This window comes from Cydia fagiglandana, chromosome Z (genome assembly GCF_963556715.1).
Source record: "Cydia fagiglandana chromosome Z, ilCydFagi1.1, whole genome shotgun sequence".
Taxonomy (NCBI): Eukaryota; Metazoa; Arthropoda; class Insecta; order Lepidoptera; family Tortricidae; genus Cydia; species Cydia fagiglandana.
This window is the reverse complement of record NC_085959.1, coordinates 16,105,862-16,124,693: the sequence shown is the minus strand read 5'-3', so window position 1 is coordinate 16,124,693 and position 18,832 is coordinate 16,105,862. Positions and strand designations below refer to the sequence as shown.

The window sequence follows — 18,832 nt, the reverse complement described above, 5'->3', positions numbered from 1 at the left end:
ACAAATGGCATGCGATTAATAGACATTTGCCGGCTAAGTAAGAGCAACGAATTCAATCAATCAAATACGGCAATGTATTGCAAATCGCACCGCACGTTTGTAGAGGCCTTCATAGTATTTTTTAAACACAGCGCAGTCGTCAAGTATCAAAAATCACATACGATTCGTTGCAAAGTATGTGGAGGTCTTATCAAATGTAGTTTCAGTAATTATACCTATTTAAAGTTAGTTTAAAAATAATTAAATAATATTTTTATAATCACTTTTGTATAATTTTAATATGTATTGTTATTGTTTTTTTTTTTTAGTTTCAAGACATAGGTGATAAAGCCAGTTGGTCATTATATCAGGTATTGTGGTAAAACTACACTAACGCACATTACGCATGCGCATGTCGTATTCGTCATTCATCGTTCGCTGTGGCCGACATCACGAAACCGTCATTTTCTAAAATCAGTTAATTTTGCCAACGAATTACCGCATTACTAATTATAGAAAATGCCGAACCAAGTGTTAACTATAGAGCCGCAAAATGAACTCAAGTTTAAAGGTGAGTGTTTAATGTTTTGTGACGCGTAAGCATCAAACTGTCGCATTGAAACTTGGGCATCATACATAGGTCGGGAGCTAACTGCTGACAAATGGAGTGTCTATTTCCAGATATCGGCGTATTGTCAGGGTGCGGTTTTTCTGTTTTCCTCGATTAAACTTACCGATACCTTTTTATTTTGCTTTAGGTCAGCTAAACTAAGTGGTCAAATATTAGATTAGGGGGTAGTAATCCTTGAAATATAGTAGGATAGTCATGGTCTGCTCGGGGCACGGACGTATAATCTGGCATATGAATAGCTTAGTGTCCGTACGAATGTTTATTAGTGAACATTTATTTCAATTGCGATGAATAAATGGAAATTATGCGGAACTGCTGGACAGTATTGACAATAAACTGTGCGGCGTAACGTAAGTACTTAGAGCTGAAAAAGTCCTAAGACATTACTATTTCCGATATGAATCAGTACATTTTTATTTTGACATGTCAAAATAGGCTTTAGCAAACATAGCTGCCACTGCTAGAGTCAAATTGAAGCCTTAACCTCCATATGATTTATTTTAACAAAGGACTTGATGATAATGATCTGTGAATTTGTAACAATATGTCTAAAGTCATAATCACATCTTAGGAAGACCAAATATGTTGTAGTTTTAGTATGCTATAAATTGTACTACTTATCTTGTTAAAAAAAATATTGTTGACCATTTGTGGCAGCTGTTATTATTATGTGTGAGACAGTAACCTTGAAATTGCAAACACATGAGTGTGTCTCATTCCACCAAGTATCAATAAGCAACATTTTTTGTTCTCTTGATTGTTTTATTATTTTTGAGGTTTCAATAGGTCAACCAGCTTGTCACTTTTTCAAACAGTTTTAGGGGACTTAAAAGATTAAGTAAATAAAGACATTTGAGAAGCTATGGTACTCTTGGATTACTATCTTGGCATAGCTAGTTATCCTTGTAATAATATATTTTGTAATGTACATATTTTACTTCCTAAATGTTTGATAGGAGAAGAAACTCTGAGAACAAACTAAGCGTGGCGGCGCGCTTCGAAGCAGCAGCCCTGCTAGCCGCCTAGGGTACTATAGGCTAATAACCTGTATACTTGAATCCATTTTATTACTGAAACTCAAAGAAGAAAACGGACCGATACAAACAAAACGACCTTTGGCACGAAAACTAGGACACTGATTGGCTGTTGGAATGTTCGTACTATGAGAGAAGAGAGTAGAGCATTCCAGGTGCTTAAATGCATGAGAGACTACCGACTGGACATACTAGGGATTTCTGAGACGCGATGGAAGGGCTTTGGGGAAGAGCAAATTGAAGACCACACTCTACTGTATTCAGGACAGACGTCGAAACATGAGTATGGTGTCGGCATCTTTCTCAGCCAGAGAGCTTGTAGAAGTCTTCTCGAGTGGAAACCAGTATCGCCTAGAATCATTACAGCTAGGTTCAAGTCCACAGTGAGAAATGTCACAGTAGTGCAATGCTACGCGCCCACTAACGCAGCAAACCTGGATGTGAAAGAGACCTTTTACAACCAACTTACAAGCACACTGAGAGGTACGCATAAGGGGGATATAGTTATCTGCATGGGTGACTATAACGCGCAAGTTGGAAACAACAACCAAGGAATAGAACCATGGGTAGGAAAGCACGCACTGGGTGATCGCAGTGAAAATGGCCACATGTTAGTCGACCTCTGCTGCGAACAAGATTTGGTAATTGGCGGCTCGATTTTCCCACACAAAAATTGCCATAAGGTATCTTGGGTATCGCCAAATAGACGCACCGAAAACCAAATTGACCACATCATGATCAGCAGGAAATGGAGACATTCGCTACTGGATGTCCGAAATAGAAGAGGAGCCGACGTTAACAGCGACCATCATCTTATTGTTGCCAAAATCAGTCTGAAGATAGCAAAAGTACAGAAAAAGGCGGCCACATCATCTCGACGATTTGATGTCTCAGGGCTAAGTGACAAGGATAGGAAGAAGGAGTTCAGCGCGGAGCTACACAAGCTATACCATTCGCAGCTACGGCCACACATGCCCTCCCAGGGAGGGTCGGTCGAAGAGGAGTGGAGTGGCGTCAAAGCCGCATTCCAAGCATGCTGCGCAAATCTGCTGGGCTACAGAAGCAAAGATCGCAAGGAATGGATCTCTACGGACACTTGGGATAAGATACTACACAGAAAATCCCTGAAAGACAAGCTAAACTGCGCAAAAGACCAAAACACCAAAGAAACTCTAGCTTATCAATACTTTGTCTGCGAGAGCAGTGTAAAGCGCAGTGCTAGGAGAGATCGCCGAACGAGAGCCGCGGAGATAGCCCAACGAGCAGAACGTGCAGCTACCACGGGAAACATGAGGGAGCTGTACCGTGCTGGTAAGGAGCTATGCAACAAGCCACCATCCAACCGACCCATAGAGGATAAAGCGGGTAAGCTTCTTACCACACAGGAAGATCAAATGCGCAGATGGCAGGAGCACTTCGCTGAAGTCTTCCATACCGCAGTCGACGGCGACATCGAGTTCGAAGCTGATGAGAACGAGACGGTTGCTCTGGACATAAGTGTCGAGACTCCAAGTAAAGCCGAGATATCGAAGGCAATAAGAGCGCTCAAAAGTGGTAAAGCACCAGGCAACGATGGCATCCCAGTAGAAGCTTTAAAAGCGAACTCGGAAGTTGTGGCCGATATAATGTATCCCTTGGTTTCTGCGATATGGGAAACTGAAAAAGTGCCTGAAGACTGGAAAGAAGGCCTACTAATAAAGTTGCCCAAAAAAGGGAACTTGTCCCAATGTTCCAACTGGAGAGGAATAAACCTGTTGCCGGTGTGCTCCAAAGTCTTATGCAAGATCCTGTTACACAGAATGGCGAGAGCTGTCGATAGCACGTTAAGAGACGAGCAGAGTGGATTTAGAGCAGGGCGGTCTTGCATTGACCAAATTAACATTCTACGTATGATTTTGGAGCAGTGCAATGAAATGCGCAGCGAACTTTTCACTCTGTTTGTGGACTTCGAGAAGGCGTTCGACAGAGTCAAGTGGGCAAGTATATGGCGCATACTGAGGAAAAGAGGTATACCAGACAAGATCATAAAAACTATACAAAATCTTTATATGGGTTCCTCTTGTAGAGTTATGCATAAAGGGCAGTTGTCGGACCGTATACCTGTCACGGCTGGGGTGAAACAGGGTTGCTTGCTGTCACCGTTGTTGTTCCTCATTGTCTTGGACGACGTGATGCGCAGAGTAACAAGCCAAGAGAGGAGGGGGCTCCCGTGGGTGAATGGAGGAAGCCTCGAAGACATAGACTTTGCCGACGATCTTTGTTTACTCGCGACTTCACGCGAACATCTCCAATCCAAGACCAATGACCTTGCGGGATTTGCTGCGAACGAAGGACTGCGCATAAATTGCTCGAAAACAAAGGACATGCGCCTTAATACATTGGATGCAGCGACAGTATATGTCAACGGTGAAGCAGTTGAGCAAGTAGAGCGATTTACGTACCTGGGGAGCGTGGTCGACCCTTCAGGGGGAGCGGACAGCGATGTTGAATCGCGCATCAACAAGGCGCGAGCAGCATATGCGCAGCTGAAGCCTATATGGACGTCCACCGTGATAACTCGACGCACGAAAATCAGGATGTTCAACTCCAACGTCAAGTCGGTCCTGCTGTACGGTTGCGAGACATGGCTTGTGAGGAAAGATGTGACCAATCGTCTGCAGGTGTTCGTAAACAAATGCCTGCGACGCATTCTAGGGATCTACTGGCCACGAACCATCTCAAACGTCAGACAATGGCAGATGACGGAACAGAAGCCTATAGGAAGGGAAATCCTCGAAAGGAAATGGCGCTGGATCGGACACGTACTCCGTAGGCCGGACAGCCATCTGGCCAAGCAGGGTCTCCGCTGGCATGCGGCCGGCAGTAGACGGTCGGGGAGGCCTTGTACTACATGGAGGCGATCAGTTGAGAAAGAGGCTGGCTCAACTGGACTCGGCTGGAAAGAGCTGGAAGAAGCCGCTCAAGATCGTGACAAATGGAGAATTCTTCTGCGAGCCCTATGTCCCTAATGAGGGATAACAGGAATGCATCATCATCATCATCAATGTACATATTAACAATTTCCTATAACAGAAGCATACAATGTATAGATAAATACAGTTCTGGTGAGTTACAACAGAACATATTTTATTCATTAAGACTATAAGGCTATAATTTTTAAAAAACAAATTTATACATTGTTATTATAATTGACTAGTGTCCAGCTCCAATTTGATATTTTTATGTAGTAGTCTAAAATAATAGACATATTTTTATTAGTTGCCCAAACTCAGGTTGCGTTTCTAAAGTTTCAAGATATCAGCATGAGTTCCAGCTATGGAGGTTTCTCACTTATCCAGTAGGGCTAAGATGGTCGGTTTATAATCATCTATCATCATGTCTGTCACATTCTACCAAGTATGTAAGAGCGAATGTGACGCATGACATGCCACATGATAAAAATACAATCGGGATCCTGCCGCTGGTCCCATTTAACCAAGTTTTATTGTATTTAGTTTTAAAACCGAGTAGGTTTAATTTATATAGTATATTGGTGTTATAATTTATTTCATACCTTAACTCTTTTCGTCCTGGTGGTTATCTATACCAACCACCTATTTACATACATCCCCTTCAAAATTGACTAAAAATTTTGAAGGGGATGTATGTAAATAGGTGGTTGGTATAGATGACCACCAGGACGAAAAGAGTTAATACATTAGACACTTTTTAAGAACAACTTTAATACTAATTTTTAATTTTGACAAGCACATATTTTTGTCTGGAAAAAAACTATGTCTAATTAATACATAAAACTAAAACTAGGAGTTGTACATATTCTGTATACTTATATACCCAAATAAAGCCTTAGGCTCTCACATAAAGTCTGGAATAGTTAATTGATAATCTTATCAAATGGTTTAATTTTACTATTTCTAGATTTTTATCTAACAAATAGGGTACATCGCCAATTATTAGCCAGTTTTCAATTACTGGCCACCTATACTAAAATAAATTCTGTGTATAGGTGAATAGAACTCATTTTTGTAAGAGGCGGCCAGTTATTGAACGAGTGGGTTGTGGATAAATTTCAGTTACTGGCCATTTTCCTTATACTGAAAATGAGTTTTATTTATCTGTAAATAGAATTCATTTTTGGAATAGGTGGCCAGTAATTGAAAACTGGCTAATAATTGGATTTTCGTACCTTATATACTAAAATGAACTTTGTTCACCTATAAATAGAAATCAAATTAAGTGGCCAGTAATTGGGGGGTGGCTAGTAATTGGCGATGTACCCTACGAGGAATTGACATAATAAAATATCCACAAAATTGTTATTGATACATACCTCAACTCTATATAAATTTACTATGTTAAATCTTTAGTCACTATTGACAAAATTAACTTTGTACATAATTATAACACTTATTTTTAGATTGTATTGTGGTGTTGTGTTTCAGTATTTTATTTAACAGTACAGGTATTGAAGTTCAATAAATCTATCTCATTGAGACAATACGCGCTTACGAGCAGGGCCCCGTGTCACCTACAATTCTGGGTACATTGCTGGACCAACAATTAACATTTATGTTATGTACCATGGTTACTTGCCCAGAAATTTACAGGATAGTCAGTGTCAGGTGTCAATAATCAAGTTGGTAAAATAGGTGCCAGTTGATGTTGAGATCGCACGTAAAGCACGAGCTCAATGTGACGCTTTCAACCTAAAGGTACCAGTACCACATTGTCGATAGTCAATAAGGTTGATATCAAATTGAAGCTATATGAAAATAACGCCTTATTGATAACCGAGAATAAGTACCATTTTGGTTGAGTAGGGCATATTGCAATCGCCTCTTGCCCTCAAAAGTATAGTCATTATTATTGAAATTTTCAGTTGACTTTTCAGGGCTCTTTGAGCAGGGCTACACGACGTACATGCGGCTGATAAACCCGACCACTGATACAGTGTTGTTCAAGATAAAGACCACCGCGCCCAAGAAGTACTGCGTGCGCCCCAACTCTGGCGTGCTTGAACCAAACTCCAAAGTGGACATAGCCAGTGAGTGCTCGCTCTTCATTGTACATACATATATGTGTTACACGACTCAAATTTTATTTCAGTACCTGTTTGGTATTACCCAAATGGTATTAAAGTGTGTTCAAAATTGAAATTTTACTACCTAATCCATAACTTTTGATTAAAACAAAAAAAGGCACTCAAAGGTCAAAAGCCTGTAGGCCACCTAGGTAGTACCTATATACTGTAATACATAATTACACCGAGATATCTAATTCCAATAGCTAACATAGTTATTTTATTTTTCAGTCACTCCACAGCCGGTGTTTGTTGACCCGAATGACAAGCACAAACACAAGTTCATGGTTCAGAGTGTTATTGCCCCCGAGGGCAAGACAAACATAGATCAAGTGGTCAGTATAATTACTTAAGGTCTCTTTTTGAATGAAAACTTATAGCTATTACTTGTATATCCTACAAATTTGATTTTGTTTCACAGTGGAAGGAAACGAGTCCCGATCAGCTTATGGACTACAAGCTAAAATGTGTATTTGAAACGCCTCGCGGAACTAATCTCAACGTAAGTCTTTTGAAGATCCATATGTATTTCTTTATTTATTATTTCAGATTACAAATTGCACCTTACAGCTAATGCCAAAGCGGCACAAATTGGAACACATTGACTGTCATAAAGCAATAATTCGTAGGTATTCATTATGTTCTGGTACGACGCCATTACATTGTGTAATGTAATACGTAAAGTCGATTAATGTATGATTGTTCCATAATATTGATTTATGTATATGTATGTTATCGCAAATGTATTAGAAGTACCTGACATAAAATCTCCCACAGGACGCCGGCGACGTCCCGGCGCAAAACGAAGTATCTAAGAAACGAGTTGCGGTTGCAGATGACGCGAAGGCTCCATCAAAGGTAGTGCTCATCTATTCTTGACATATACTTCCCTTTACAGTGTTTGGCCTTCGACTTATAGAAGATTTTTCACGTCGCTTAACAATTCCTTGCATGAAAGAAACTCATATATCATAATTTAAAAGTTGATGTGTTTGACATTGTTTGTGAGCTTTTTTAATGTTTTATTTGCCCTTTCTACCATCACTTCATTTGTATCGTTAAACAAACGGAAAAGCACTCATTGTTGATGACGATCGTGTGAAATCATTATTTGCCATTATTGCTCATAATCGTTAATCATTTCATTACATATCTGTGTGTGTGGTATCGGAGAGAAGACATTCGAGAATCGGTACGAGTAGTCCCAAGCCTGGCATTGTTAAAATTGTATTACAGGACGCCGTAGAAGGCCTAGTTCAAAACGAGCCTAAGATCAAGGACGGTGCCCGCACATCTGGACCTTTAAGCGAAAGCGCGGTTTCTACGGTACCCTTATTTTCTATTTATTTCTTATCATTAAGAAATTTTTATTACCGTTTCTATACACCGAGATTGCATACAAGCTATTCTATTTTTTACACCCACAAATGGCAGTTGAATTGAAGTCGCTGTGATGTCGATCATTGATGTCCATCGCACGAGGCTATTAACGCAATGTGCTGAATTTTACGCACCTTTATAAGAGTTGTAGGAAATCTCGCTAGCATTACATTATAGTGAAAGGGTGTGACTACTGAAGTAGTTATTTCAATTAGGTAATGAATCGTTCTTTATGGGACCAAATGGTTAGTAATCAGAATAATCACATAAACAAAATAGACGATTTTACTCTTATATACCGTCCTATGAGTATCTAACACCCGAGTTAGTTCAACTTGATTTGATGCTAAAGTTATGTCTAACATGTATAATATCTGGTAATAACAGCACATTCTATATTTTTGCACGAGATAATCAAGAAGATAAACATTTTCTTGCAATCGCGTTGAATATATATATTTTTTATAGCTGTAATACGATTTACGATACGAAAAGGAGAATAGGTCCTTACGTTTTGACAAAAATAACAATTAAAGTTCTCCATAGTCTATATTCTCGAATAACGGAAGCTATAAGTACATAGTGAAATCACAAAAGTGACAGTACATAACATTTAAACAAATAAACGAGTCAATTTACTCATATTCATTATTTAACATTGTCACGCTTTCAAAAGTCATTGCTTATTTATATATTACTTGTTTCCAATGCCTTGACGTTGCCACAAGTTGTCCACAACCACATCAGCACATCACATGCAACATTAAAACTTCCTAGATACAAGTTTCTGCACTTGGCACTTTTGCCTGACCTGAGATTCAAGTTTGCAATATGCACTATTAATCAAATTGCTCATAAATTGGCAAGTGCCGTTTATTAAACAGGTTCAGGTTTAAAATGTGGCTGAAAAATTAATCGTTAGTAGGCGAACAAAAGGATTCACATAAAGCAACATTAGATATTATACCGCGTTTAAACAGCATGTTTTTATTATTATTTGCATTATAAAGTTAGTCATACTCGGTTTTTCTGTGGTGTATTTTGGAACATTTATTTTTATTTAATTTTTATACAATTACAGACTTTGTCTTTCCCCAAATCGGAGAATGCTGAAAGCGACTTGCAAAAAGCGACGTCAGAGGTGATTCTTTTGAGGGAGGAGGAGAGCAAGCTTAGACATGAAAATCTACAGTTAAAAGTGAGTTTCGCGTGCGCGGTTTTTTTTATTAGTTTATTATTTTTATATTTATTTAATTCCTGTCATTTGACCTAACTCAAATGCTTGGCTATTGTTTTAACCTAAGACAAATGCTGCATTGCGAAAATATATTTAACAAACCTCAAGCTATAACAGTATATTTCCTATTAGTATTTGCTAGTATGGTTGCGCGGCCCCCATGTATTTGTATATCACCTGGACAGACTCAACATTAATTTCCTATTCGTTGAATATTCGATCTATGTTTAGCCGTCGGAAGTTCTAAAGCGCATAAGGAATAAGCAAAGTAATGTAATTTGCAATAATTTGACTTCAGCATAAATATTGGCAATAATAAAAAGGACCAATATAATATGAGTAAGTAATTACTAATTATGTTCAAGAAACGGTTAATCATAATGAGTCTAACTTATTATTATGCATGGTCATCAAAGTTCATTCAAACCAAACGGTCATAGCGTTTTACAGTACATATGGCCCTAAATATTTCGATATAGTTACGTAATGTGCTAATTATCGCACTAGTGCGGTAAAGTAGCACCATATGTACTTTAAACAGAATTAACACAAGTAAGAAAGAGTTACTGCTGCATTACGATTGCTGAGACTTAACTATCTGTTAAAATCAACGTGGAATCCATACTTAATATTATAAATGAGAAAGTGTGTTGTCTGTCGGTCTGTCAGTTATTTCTTCACGCGTTAACCGCTGAACCGATTTAGTTGAAACTTGGTAAGTACAGAGGTAGTTTGAGTCCCAGGAAGTAGGACAGTTTTGTCAAAAGTCATCCCTTATGAGGATGAAAAGCGGTGTAGAAGTGAGATAACTGATGTATTGCCTGATGATTGATATAAGCATATGCATATCTAAGCTTTATAGCTATCCCTCAAGAAAGGAAGTTTGTATAGAAAATAGACAAAAAGCAGATTGGATAAAAGATAAGCTACCCAAATTACTAATTTCACACCGGCGATCCGAGAAAAACTGTTATTAAATATGCTTAACTGACCTCTTGTCGTTCCTTGCTGTTCTACGTATTGTATTATTTAACCTTTTAACCGGCATACAATTTTTCATCGAGTGTGCTCATGTCGCCGGCGGTACGAAGTTACACGAAAGTTTAACTTATTTATCACACCGCGGCGAAATGAGCTCGACTTTGTATGTCTTATATATCAGTCAACGGCAGTTAATAGGTTTTTAACTTATATCTAAGGTGCATTGAAATACCCTTGATAACGGGGTGATTTTTATACTAAACTTATAATAACAAATATCTATTAAACAGTCTAAACACTAAACTAGAAGCAATTTCTGCTATAGCAAGTAATATGCCTTGATAAATATTGCATTGGCGTACCTGTTACCAAAGTATGAAGTGATTGTTGTTTTGTAGATAATATAGTGATTATCAAAATTACCCCGTTTGTGAAGTTACTCTAATGCACCTTATGCTTTAATATTAAAACATAATAATAAAAGGTGTGAATTTCTGCGGTATCATACTGCGTATTTTTCATTTTACTTCGAATCGAGTCAACAGCTTCATAGACGTTAATGTCCCATAAAGTAAGAGTCCTGTAGAATAAAATATTGACAGCAAGCGCACTGTAACTAACTCTAATAACTGTATGTAGTACATCATCATACATGTGCGACTCGAATGTATTATTCTCCTGCTATATATGTATGCGACTGCGAAATACCCTTTGTCAAGTGATCTTCATTTGTAGAGTTATTTATAATCTAGTCCTGTTATTTGTCGCTGTGCCGCTATTTAAACTAGTAAATTACTGGAGGTTTAAAATAGTATTTTATGCCACCGTTGTTTAAGAGAGGTCAAAAAAGGCGAGTGGCGTGAGTAACAATTTGAGGCGAAGCCGAAAATTGTTACTAAAGACGCCACGAGTAATTTTTAATTTTTAACAACGTTGCATACAATACTTTTTCTACGACCAAGCACTTACTTTGAAATAAAATTGAAAATTTAACAAATCTTTTTAATTCAAGTAGCAAAAATGGAGGGTATGGGCGGGAAAAGAATGAATGAATGAATGAATGAAATTAAAAAAATCATGTCAATAGTTCACTTATTTGTCAGAGGTGACATTTAAAATAAGGTTGGCAACACTGTATTTCATTCAATATTTTTTTAAGTGGACATTACACGAAGTATCGTAAAATCGCCAAAAAGATACTGCGTGTATGCACTAATTCTTTTTTGGGTAATAGACTAAAGCTTCGAGCAACACGGAAGGGAGGCGGCATTCGCACTATTTCCCCTCTGCCGAGGTACAAGATTAGCGCGTCAATATAATCTACCGCGGGTAATAAAACTAGTTGCACTTGGATTTTTCACTAGACCGAGTCCAGACGCGCGCGTGAACACTGCGGCACAAAAATGCCTGTTTGCTCGGCTTTTTGTTATAAAAAGAGGTCGGGGAAGTCAAATTTACAAAAAGAAAGTGTTACATTTCACATGTAATATTTTTTTTACATATCATACGTTTAATTACATTTAAATACAATTATTATATTTTAGTCTTAAGTAATTGTTGGATTTATCGATTTTGCTCGCTCAGTACAAATTGCGGATCGGTCGAGCGACAAATCCGACTTCTCATCTCTCAGAATACAATGACATACTTCAACGGAAATGTGTTAGTGTGCGTGTTGTGACACTAGTCACTCGTCCGTACACAAAAAGAGATCGAGGTTTGCAAGATTTGTCTTTGACGTGTGTCATTTTGTATGTATTTGTGTCGTCATTACAGGGGGCCTACCGCGAACCACGTTCGACGTGTTGCCTCCCTGTCACACTTACGTATGAATTTACAAGTGCCATAGAGAGGCAACACGTCGAACGTGGTTCGCGGTAGGGCCTCTGATTGGATTTTGTATGTAAGTGTGTGAGAAGTGCCACTGTGTGCACCTTCCCATGGAAATAATCGGTTATTAACCGAAACCGCGGTTATTTCCATACAAAAAAATAACCGATTTGCATTCCCTAGCCATTTGAGGGTAGATAAAAATATTAAACGATTAAGTGAAATAGATTAAGGCCAGAACGATGAGGGAAAAATCCAGGCAGTTTTCCATAGGGTTGGCTAATTGATAAATGTTTCAAGTACCCGAAAATGTAAAAACACGTTTGTTTTGTTTACATTTATTTATTAACCTAAATTCTAAAGAAAACGACTATAGCAGATACCTTTATATATTTATGTATACCGTTCCCGGTTTTTAACCCTATTCACCCCGTTTGACGGTATCATTCTACCCAGTAGGTATGCTTAAGTTTTTTCTGTTGACTCAACAATTAAAGAACCTTAGAACCAATACTTAGTACAGTCACCTGCAATAATATGTTACTCTTTGAAGGCCGCAAAAATATGTGACACGCTCTTATTTGTAGAGCCATAAGAGCGTGTCAGATATTTTTGCGGCCTTCGAAGAGTAACATATTATTGTAGGTGACTGTACGAAGTCCGAGGATCGAAAATGTCACTCAACTCGCCCTCGCGGGATATGCCGCCGCCGCGCATGCTAGAGCCATTGTTTTCGAACTTTACTGGAATATACCTAATCATATAGAGTTATCGGGCTTAAATAAGTTATGAATAATTTAATATGTACTTACAATTAATGTTCCTTTATTTTATCAATTTACTGCCAAGGATCAAAGTAATCGTAAACTTAAGTTTACGTTACCCTATAATTGTCTCAATACAGCCTATGTACTCAATTTTTTATCTAAATAACACCAAGCAAAAGAAAATATTAAAATCAACAATAAGCTAAAAAGAAGAGTATTAATATGTTGCATGTTGCGTTCGTCTGTCCCAGGAAGAGCTGCTGCGTCTGCGCCAAGCGGGAGGCGACGGTCGCGGCGCGGCGCGGCGCCACTCGTACGGGCCCGAGAAGCAGGCGCAGGCGGCCATGATGCCGTGGCTCGCCACCGCCGTCGCCATGGCCCTGCTGGGCATCATCATCGGCAAGTTCCTCATGTGAACGGTATCGTCGCCGCCGCGGTGACCGGACGCCTCACACTCACCGCTGTTACACCACTCCCGACGCCTCTTCCTCGCACAAGGCAGCTTCACCTTCGTTTAACGCCCCTCTGGCCATGCTTCACTCGAGTTAGCTCCTGCCGAGAGCTGTGTGACTATGCTAGACAATCCCTTTCCATGGAACAATCGGTACGATGCACCTGTTTTCCGCTAGTTCGCCGTTCGCCTCAAGCATAAGAGTTGATATTTCCCGGCCCTAGATTTATAAAATTCCACGACATTGTTCATTTATTATTGTTTTTCTTTTTGGATCTAATTAAGCATTTGCTACCAAAAGCATGTATTGTAAAGTAATCATTTTTGTAAATCAACCGTATAAATAGTAAGTGTTTGTAAAAAGATTTAATTGATAGCTTCTCTTTATGTGTACTTGTGTCACAATTGTTTGATATAGAGAGATATCTGTAAAGACTTTAATATTTAGAAAATATCGTGGATGAGTGTGACAACGTCGCTGTACATTTAGGATTCGTATTACATTGAAGCATTATTAAAACTTAGAGTTAATATAATGTACACTCTTGAGTAATTCCGCTTTCATATTCGAATAGTTAATAAATATGTAGAAGTTTTATAGCATTCATGGTATACTGTATAAAGTAGGACAGTTATAAAATTAATTATTCGTTAACGAGCAGACACCAAATATTTTCCAAGAGGTTTGCCGAAGGAGCGCTTGGTATGTACAATATTAAAAACACGGTCTTATTCATAAAAGGTCTAAAGGGCACTTTGCTTATAACATGTTTGTAACGTTTTAGCCTATTTGAAGATTATTGAGAAAATGTGATTCGAGTTTCCTGACGCTTTTAAGGCGTGTCGACATGGGGAGCCTCATCATATTGTTATGTCATGAATTATATCTTTATCAGCGTTTTATGAATAAGGCCAGTGGAATTTGTTTCTTAATTCGTCAATGACTTACCTCGAAAATACCTACGCCGTGCGTGTGATAAAGAGCTGTGTGAATGTATGTATATGATATAAAATACTGAATGGGCATACTCCACAATTTTATTAACATAAAATTAACTAGATTTTTTTACAAAACAGTTTACCATTACTAAAGCGAGTTTATGAAACAATCCTGGTTACTTACGAGTATTCATACATTTACTTCACCATTTTTTTGCCCATCCAGTATTTTTTCCTATTCGCTAACCATACAGTCACATTTGACGTCATTCAACAAGCTACATTTAAGAATTTTTGTGATTTGTATATTTATTTTAATCTGATTATTTCCTCGAGATATTTAAAAAAATTAAACCCAATGCAAAGCTGAGAATTAATATTGTGATTGTTAATATCGCTAACTTGAAATGTATTATTGAAATGATTGTCTGTAACCTAATTTTAATTACTTTTAAGATCAATGATGACCACTCTGTCAAGAGTGCACGACTAAGAAGAAGATCAATGATGAATCTGACTATTTTTGTTATTCGAGGGCACCATGTTATCCTAATTTATAATAGTTATTTACGACACAAGTGCAGAAAAGAGGGAATCCTAAAAGAGTGGCGATACATTAAAACACGACCGAAGGGAGTGTTTTAAATCGACACGAGTTGCGAATTACTCATTCGCACGTGTATCGTACAACGTTTTACAGTGCAAAGAGCCCTTCCAAACTTTTGACATACGCACGGAAAGTGCTGTTTCAAGTTGGTAAGTAGGACCATATGTAAAAGATTATTTACACCAAAAGTAAGGAATCCTTTGTAATTTAGATAAATATTACTATACATGATGTTTGAAAAGTCAGGCATAGCGTCAGTATACTTAGACACAGCGGTAACAGCAAAAACCAGTAAAAGGGCTAATTGTACTCTCAGTGTTTGTTACTTCCTTTAATTTTGTGTGGATTTTGACCACCGATCTAAACTTATTGTTGATATATAGCGTGTCAAGAGCTGTGTACCTTTTTAGGTAAGGAATTCGACATCATCATCATATCATTTATTTCTCGTTTATCTCTGACTGTCAAAGGCCATTGAGAGGTTGCCAATTCTATATGTTCTATATGTTTAATAATAAGATGAAGTTAGCGGAAACAGTAACTATCACGGTGTATAAGTTCCATGGCGTCCCAGCCGCCTACCTAACTTTAGTGCACCAAGCGTGTTTCTTTAACAATTAAAAAAAATCCGTGAGCTTGCCTGAATGTTTTGAGGCTTATGTAACTAGGGAAACAAGCATTTAAAACATTGTCACATGATTTCATGTGACGTATTTTTGGTTTAGGTTTATATACCAAAATAGACCTAACGCGTTGACAATAGAGTTGTTTCAGATATGAATGAGCAAATTGTTCACCATTTGCCATGATATTTATATCTGATGGCGACGGTATGTCGGCCGTGTGACTAGGCGCAAGATTTTTAAAAACGGTAGTTTCTAAAACAAAAGTTTTTTTTTTCATTGTCTAGTGTAAGTACGTTGTATTAGGGCGGACCAACATTTTTTTGTCACTCGTTGCCATGATTACGTTCTCCGGGTCATTCCATGGTCTTATAGCTCATAAATGTGTTGTAGATATACCTACATATTTCCTTTCCATAATAAGCCAGTATGTTAGTCGAATGCGGTACAACATTTCTTCTAGAAAACTGCAACGTTTGTCTCTTGGCCGACGTAACCGAAAAACGACAAGTAATAGTTGATCCACCCATAAACAACCTTACTTTTAACTGGGTTTATCACATAAATGTGGCTCGATAAATTATATTTAAGTTCTTGATGTTTGCGGCTCGTAATGTTTATCGAAAGCTTTGTAAGTAATTACTTATTCTAACAGGGTAAAACCTTAAATCTGCAACCCTCCAATTGTTATTATGAACCATGTCTCTAGGAAATAGCGATGACTATGTTGCAAAACATACTGCTATTTTACATGTTGATCAATGGGTTTTACGCTAGTCGTTGATTATTGATGTCATTATTCATAAAGTACATTAGATTTTTTCCAAAAAATATTGCAATCTGTAAAGCTTTTGGGTAAATATACCATGAAGCAAAATACAGATAACTAGCATCCCTTTATTTTGTCAAAGCTAAGTCACGCAGTATTTTCCCAATCGCTCTAGTCCTTTAAAATTACAACGAATTTTTGGTAACACAGTATTAAGCTACGGCGTACTCATGTCGCACCTCATATTTGACTGAACGATTGCATACGTCGCAGAATACCAGTGAATTGCCTTGGCAAGTCGGTGGACGGCGGCCTGTTTGATGACGAGTGAGCGCCACGGGAGGGAGCTGCCGGTGAGGATCATTACTTGCTTAGAAAAAATATTTAGACTTGAAAGCAACCGGTCGGTGTCCGGACTTATCGTTAATATTTAATGTTATTTATTTTTGGTCAAAGCAATTAATGGTTATAGTTTGGCCTGACGCGGATTTCGGGTCAGACTTTAATTCTAAAATCTGAGTGGATAATCTGTAGGTTTGGTAAGTAATGAATTGCTTACCAGGTACCACGGTCGATTGGGTCATTTGGTGTCGCCTAAGTTCATGAAATTATTTGTGTTGTAACGCCACCTGATTATTACCTAATCCTAGTATTCTAAAATGTCATGTCAACGCCCTTGATTGTAGATTTGTGTCGGTATATTTAGGAAGTATTCTCTCTTGTTTTCATAATGCATTTTTATTTTTAGTTATCTGGCGTAAATTAGATATTGTTTTATTTTACTCTGACAGATTAAAACTTTTAAATGTCGTTGTTTTTAAGCTTTTGTATACCTAATTCAAATTAGATGTGGAAATTGCAAAAAATAGAATGAATAAGTTAAGCACTTTTACTAAAAAGACAAACTATAGAATCTTTCGTTTAACTAATAGGTTAAATAAAAACTTGTTACCACATCTTCCTGTTTGAAGGAACTGTGTCTACAACAAGTTGAAGCTGTTTGGTGAAAGCAACTATCACCAGCTACTGCTTGTCAGGCAGTAGGTACTCGGCTTGTTAAACGTTTTAATCATTTGGTGTAAGTGATTGTGTTATTACTTAATAATATGTAATGTAGTGTAATTACCGATTGCATAGTTGTTTACATCGTTACGGGCGAACATCTTAGCCCGAGAGCCACACGGACTGCCGACGGCTAACTGCCGGCAACTCGTGTGTAGCACACACATCACAGCTCGGTGGTAATGCTTGCCAGGTCTGCACATTTACGCTCGGCAGTTTTACTCGGCGGTCTGTTTGTGCCCCTTAACTTGTTTTTATGTCTGATCTAATACTATTACCCGTATTATTCAATTCAATTCCACTGTTAGAGCTTTGCCTCCTATTTTTTGAGAGATGATTAATTCATTGGGAAAAGGTTATTTTAATGTCATTTGTTTTTTTTTAATTTAACGGAGACTATAGTTTAATTAAAATATCCGTATGGTATTGTTGTTATACTATTATGCTATATTGTATCGTTTTCTGAAATAAAATACTTAATTTACGATATTTATTATTTTGTAACATGTTTAATTTTCCTATCTGTGACTATACCATTTATCTTTCGTCGCAAGTTTCGCTCGGCATGCCATGCTGATATACCGGGTGTGGCCTGTAATACGAGCAAATAATTAAAACATAGATTGTACTCCTCAAACGGTGACACTTTTGTTCAACAACTTTAAAAAAATATGAAGTATTTAGACTCCCTATTTTTCATACAAAATAAATATGCATTATCTTCAATGGACGCCATCGCCACGACATATCATTGTGATTGACGTTGCTTGTCACGGCTTAAACATAAGAAAATTCGCAATACATTGCGTCTTAGAATAGTTTTTTTATACTGTTATTTTTATAGAATAGTTATTAACTTAAAAGTGTATTAAAAATCAAACCACAAGTTATTTTTAAAAGTCGCTAAACAAATGTTGGTCAGTATGAGGAGTACAGCCTACAGTTTAATTTTTTGCTCATAGTACAGGCCACACCGACAACTTTTGACATCCGAGGTATCAATAAGATATCCGCCGTCACCGTATCCATAAATAACACCAGTAAAAAAATGAATGCTTGAACTAACCGTTTGAGTAATTAATGGTTAGATACCTACTCGGGTACTAGGAACACAGCAGAAGTACGCCATTGTTAGACGATATAATAATGAAGAAATTAAATAAACTCGCCTAACACGAACATAAGTATCATTATTATCGTCAATATTTTACCTCATTCCCTGGTTTTAACTTCATGCTTACTTCTGCGGTGTTCTTAATTATATCCTAAAGTATGAAAGTATAGTACCTCATATATTAGGTCACGGGCATGTCACTACATTACGTAACGGTGACATTGCTCGTTGAAATGAAATTCAAAAATATTAACACATCCGCCTTTATTTAAATAAGTAAATTATAATTACGTAACTACGTACTAGGTACAATATTTAATCAACAGTAGGTATTTGTTTAGAATTTAT

General features: G+C 37.7%; 1 protein-coding gene across 3 annotated transcripts; it reads left to right on the top strand.

Moving 5' to 3' along the window:
• The first annotated feature begins 327 nt into the window (after nucleotides 1–327).
• Nucleotides 328–17,859, top strand: LOC134678612 (vesicle-associated membrane protein-associated protein B). 3 transcript variants are annotated; one of them, XM_063537242.1, is made up of 8 exons: nucleotides 328–550; nucleotides 6,536–6,688; nucleotides 6,956–7,059; nucleotides 7,146–7,226; nucleotides 7,502–7,582; nucleotides 7,961–8,050; nucleotides 9,186–9,302; nucleotides 13,171–17,859. In XM_063537242.1, the coding sequence occupies exons 1-8, from the start codon at nucleotides 499–501 to the stop codon at nucleotides 13,333–13,335; spliced, it is 843 nt and encodes a 280-aa protein (XP_063393312.1). In that variant the 5' UTR covers nucleotides 328–498; the 3' UTR covers nucleotides 13,336–17,859. The 3 variants fall into 3 exon arrangements, with proteins under 3 accessions (XP_063393312.1, XP_063393311.1, XP_063393313.1); XM_063537241.1 differs by having other exon boundaries at nucleotides 343–550; nucleotides 6,524–6,688; XM_063537243.1 differs by lacking the exon at nucleotides 7,961–8,050 and having other exon boundaries at nucleotides 348–550; nucleotides 6,524–6,688.
• The last annotated feature ends 973 nt before the right edge of the window (nucleotides 17,860–18,832 follow it).

Coding starts and splice junctions, on each gene's coding strand:
- LOC134678612 (XM_063537241.1), top strand. CDS start 499: ATGCCGAACCAAGTGTTAACTATAGAGCCGCAAAATGAACTCAAGTTT. Junction 6,689..6,955: donor CTCCAAAGTGGACATAGCCA/GTGAGTGCTCGC, acceptor TTTATTTTTCAG/TCACTCCACAGCCGGTGTTT. Junction 7,583..7,960: donor ACGCGAAGGCTCCATCAAAG/GTAGTGCTCATC, acceptor ATTGTATTACAG/GACGCCGTAGAAGGCCTAGT.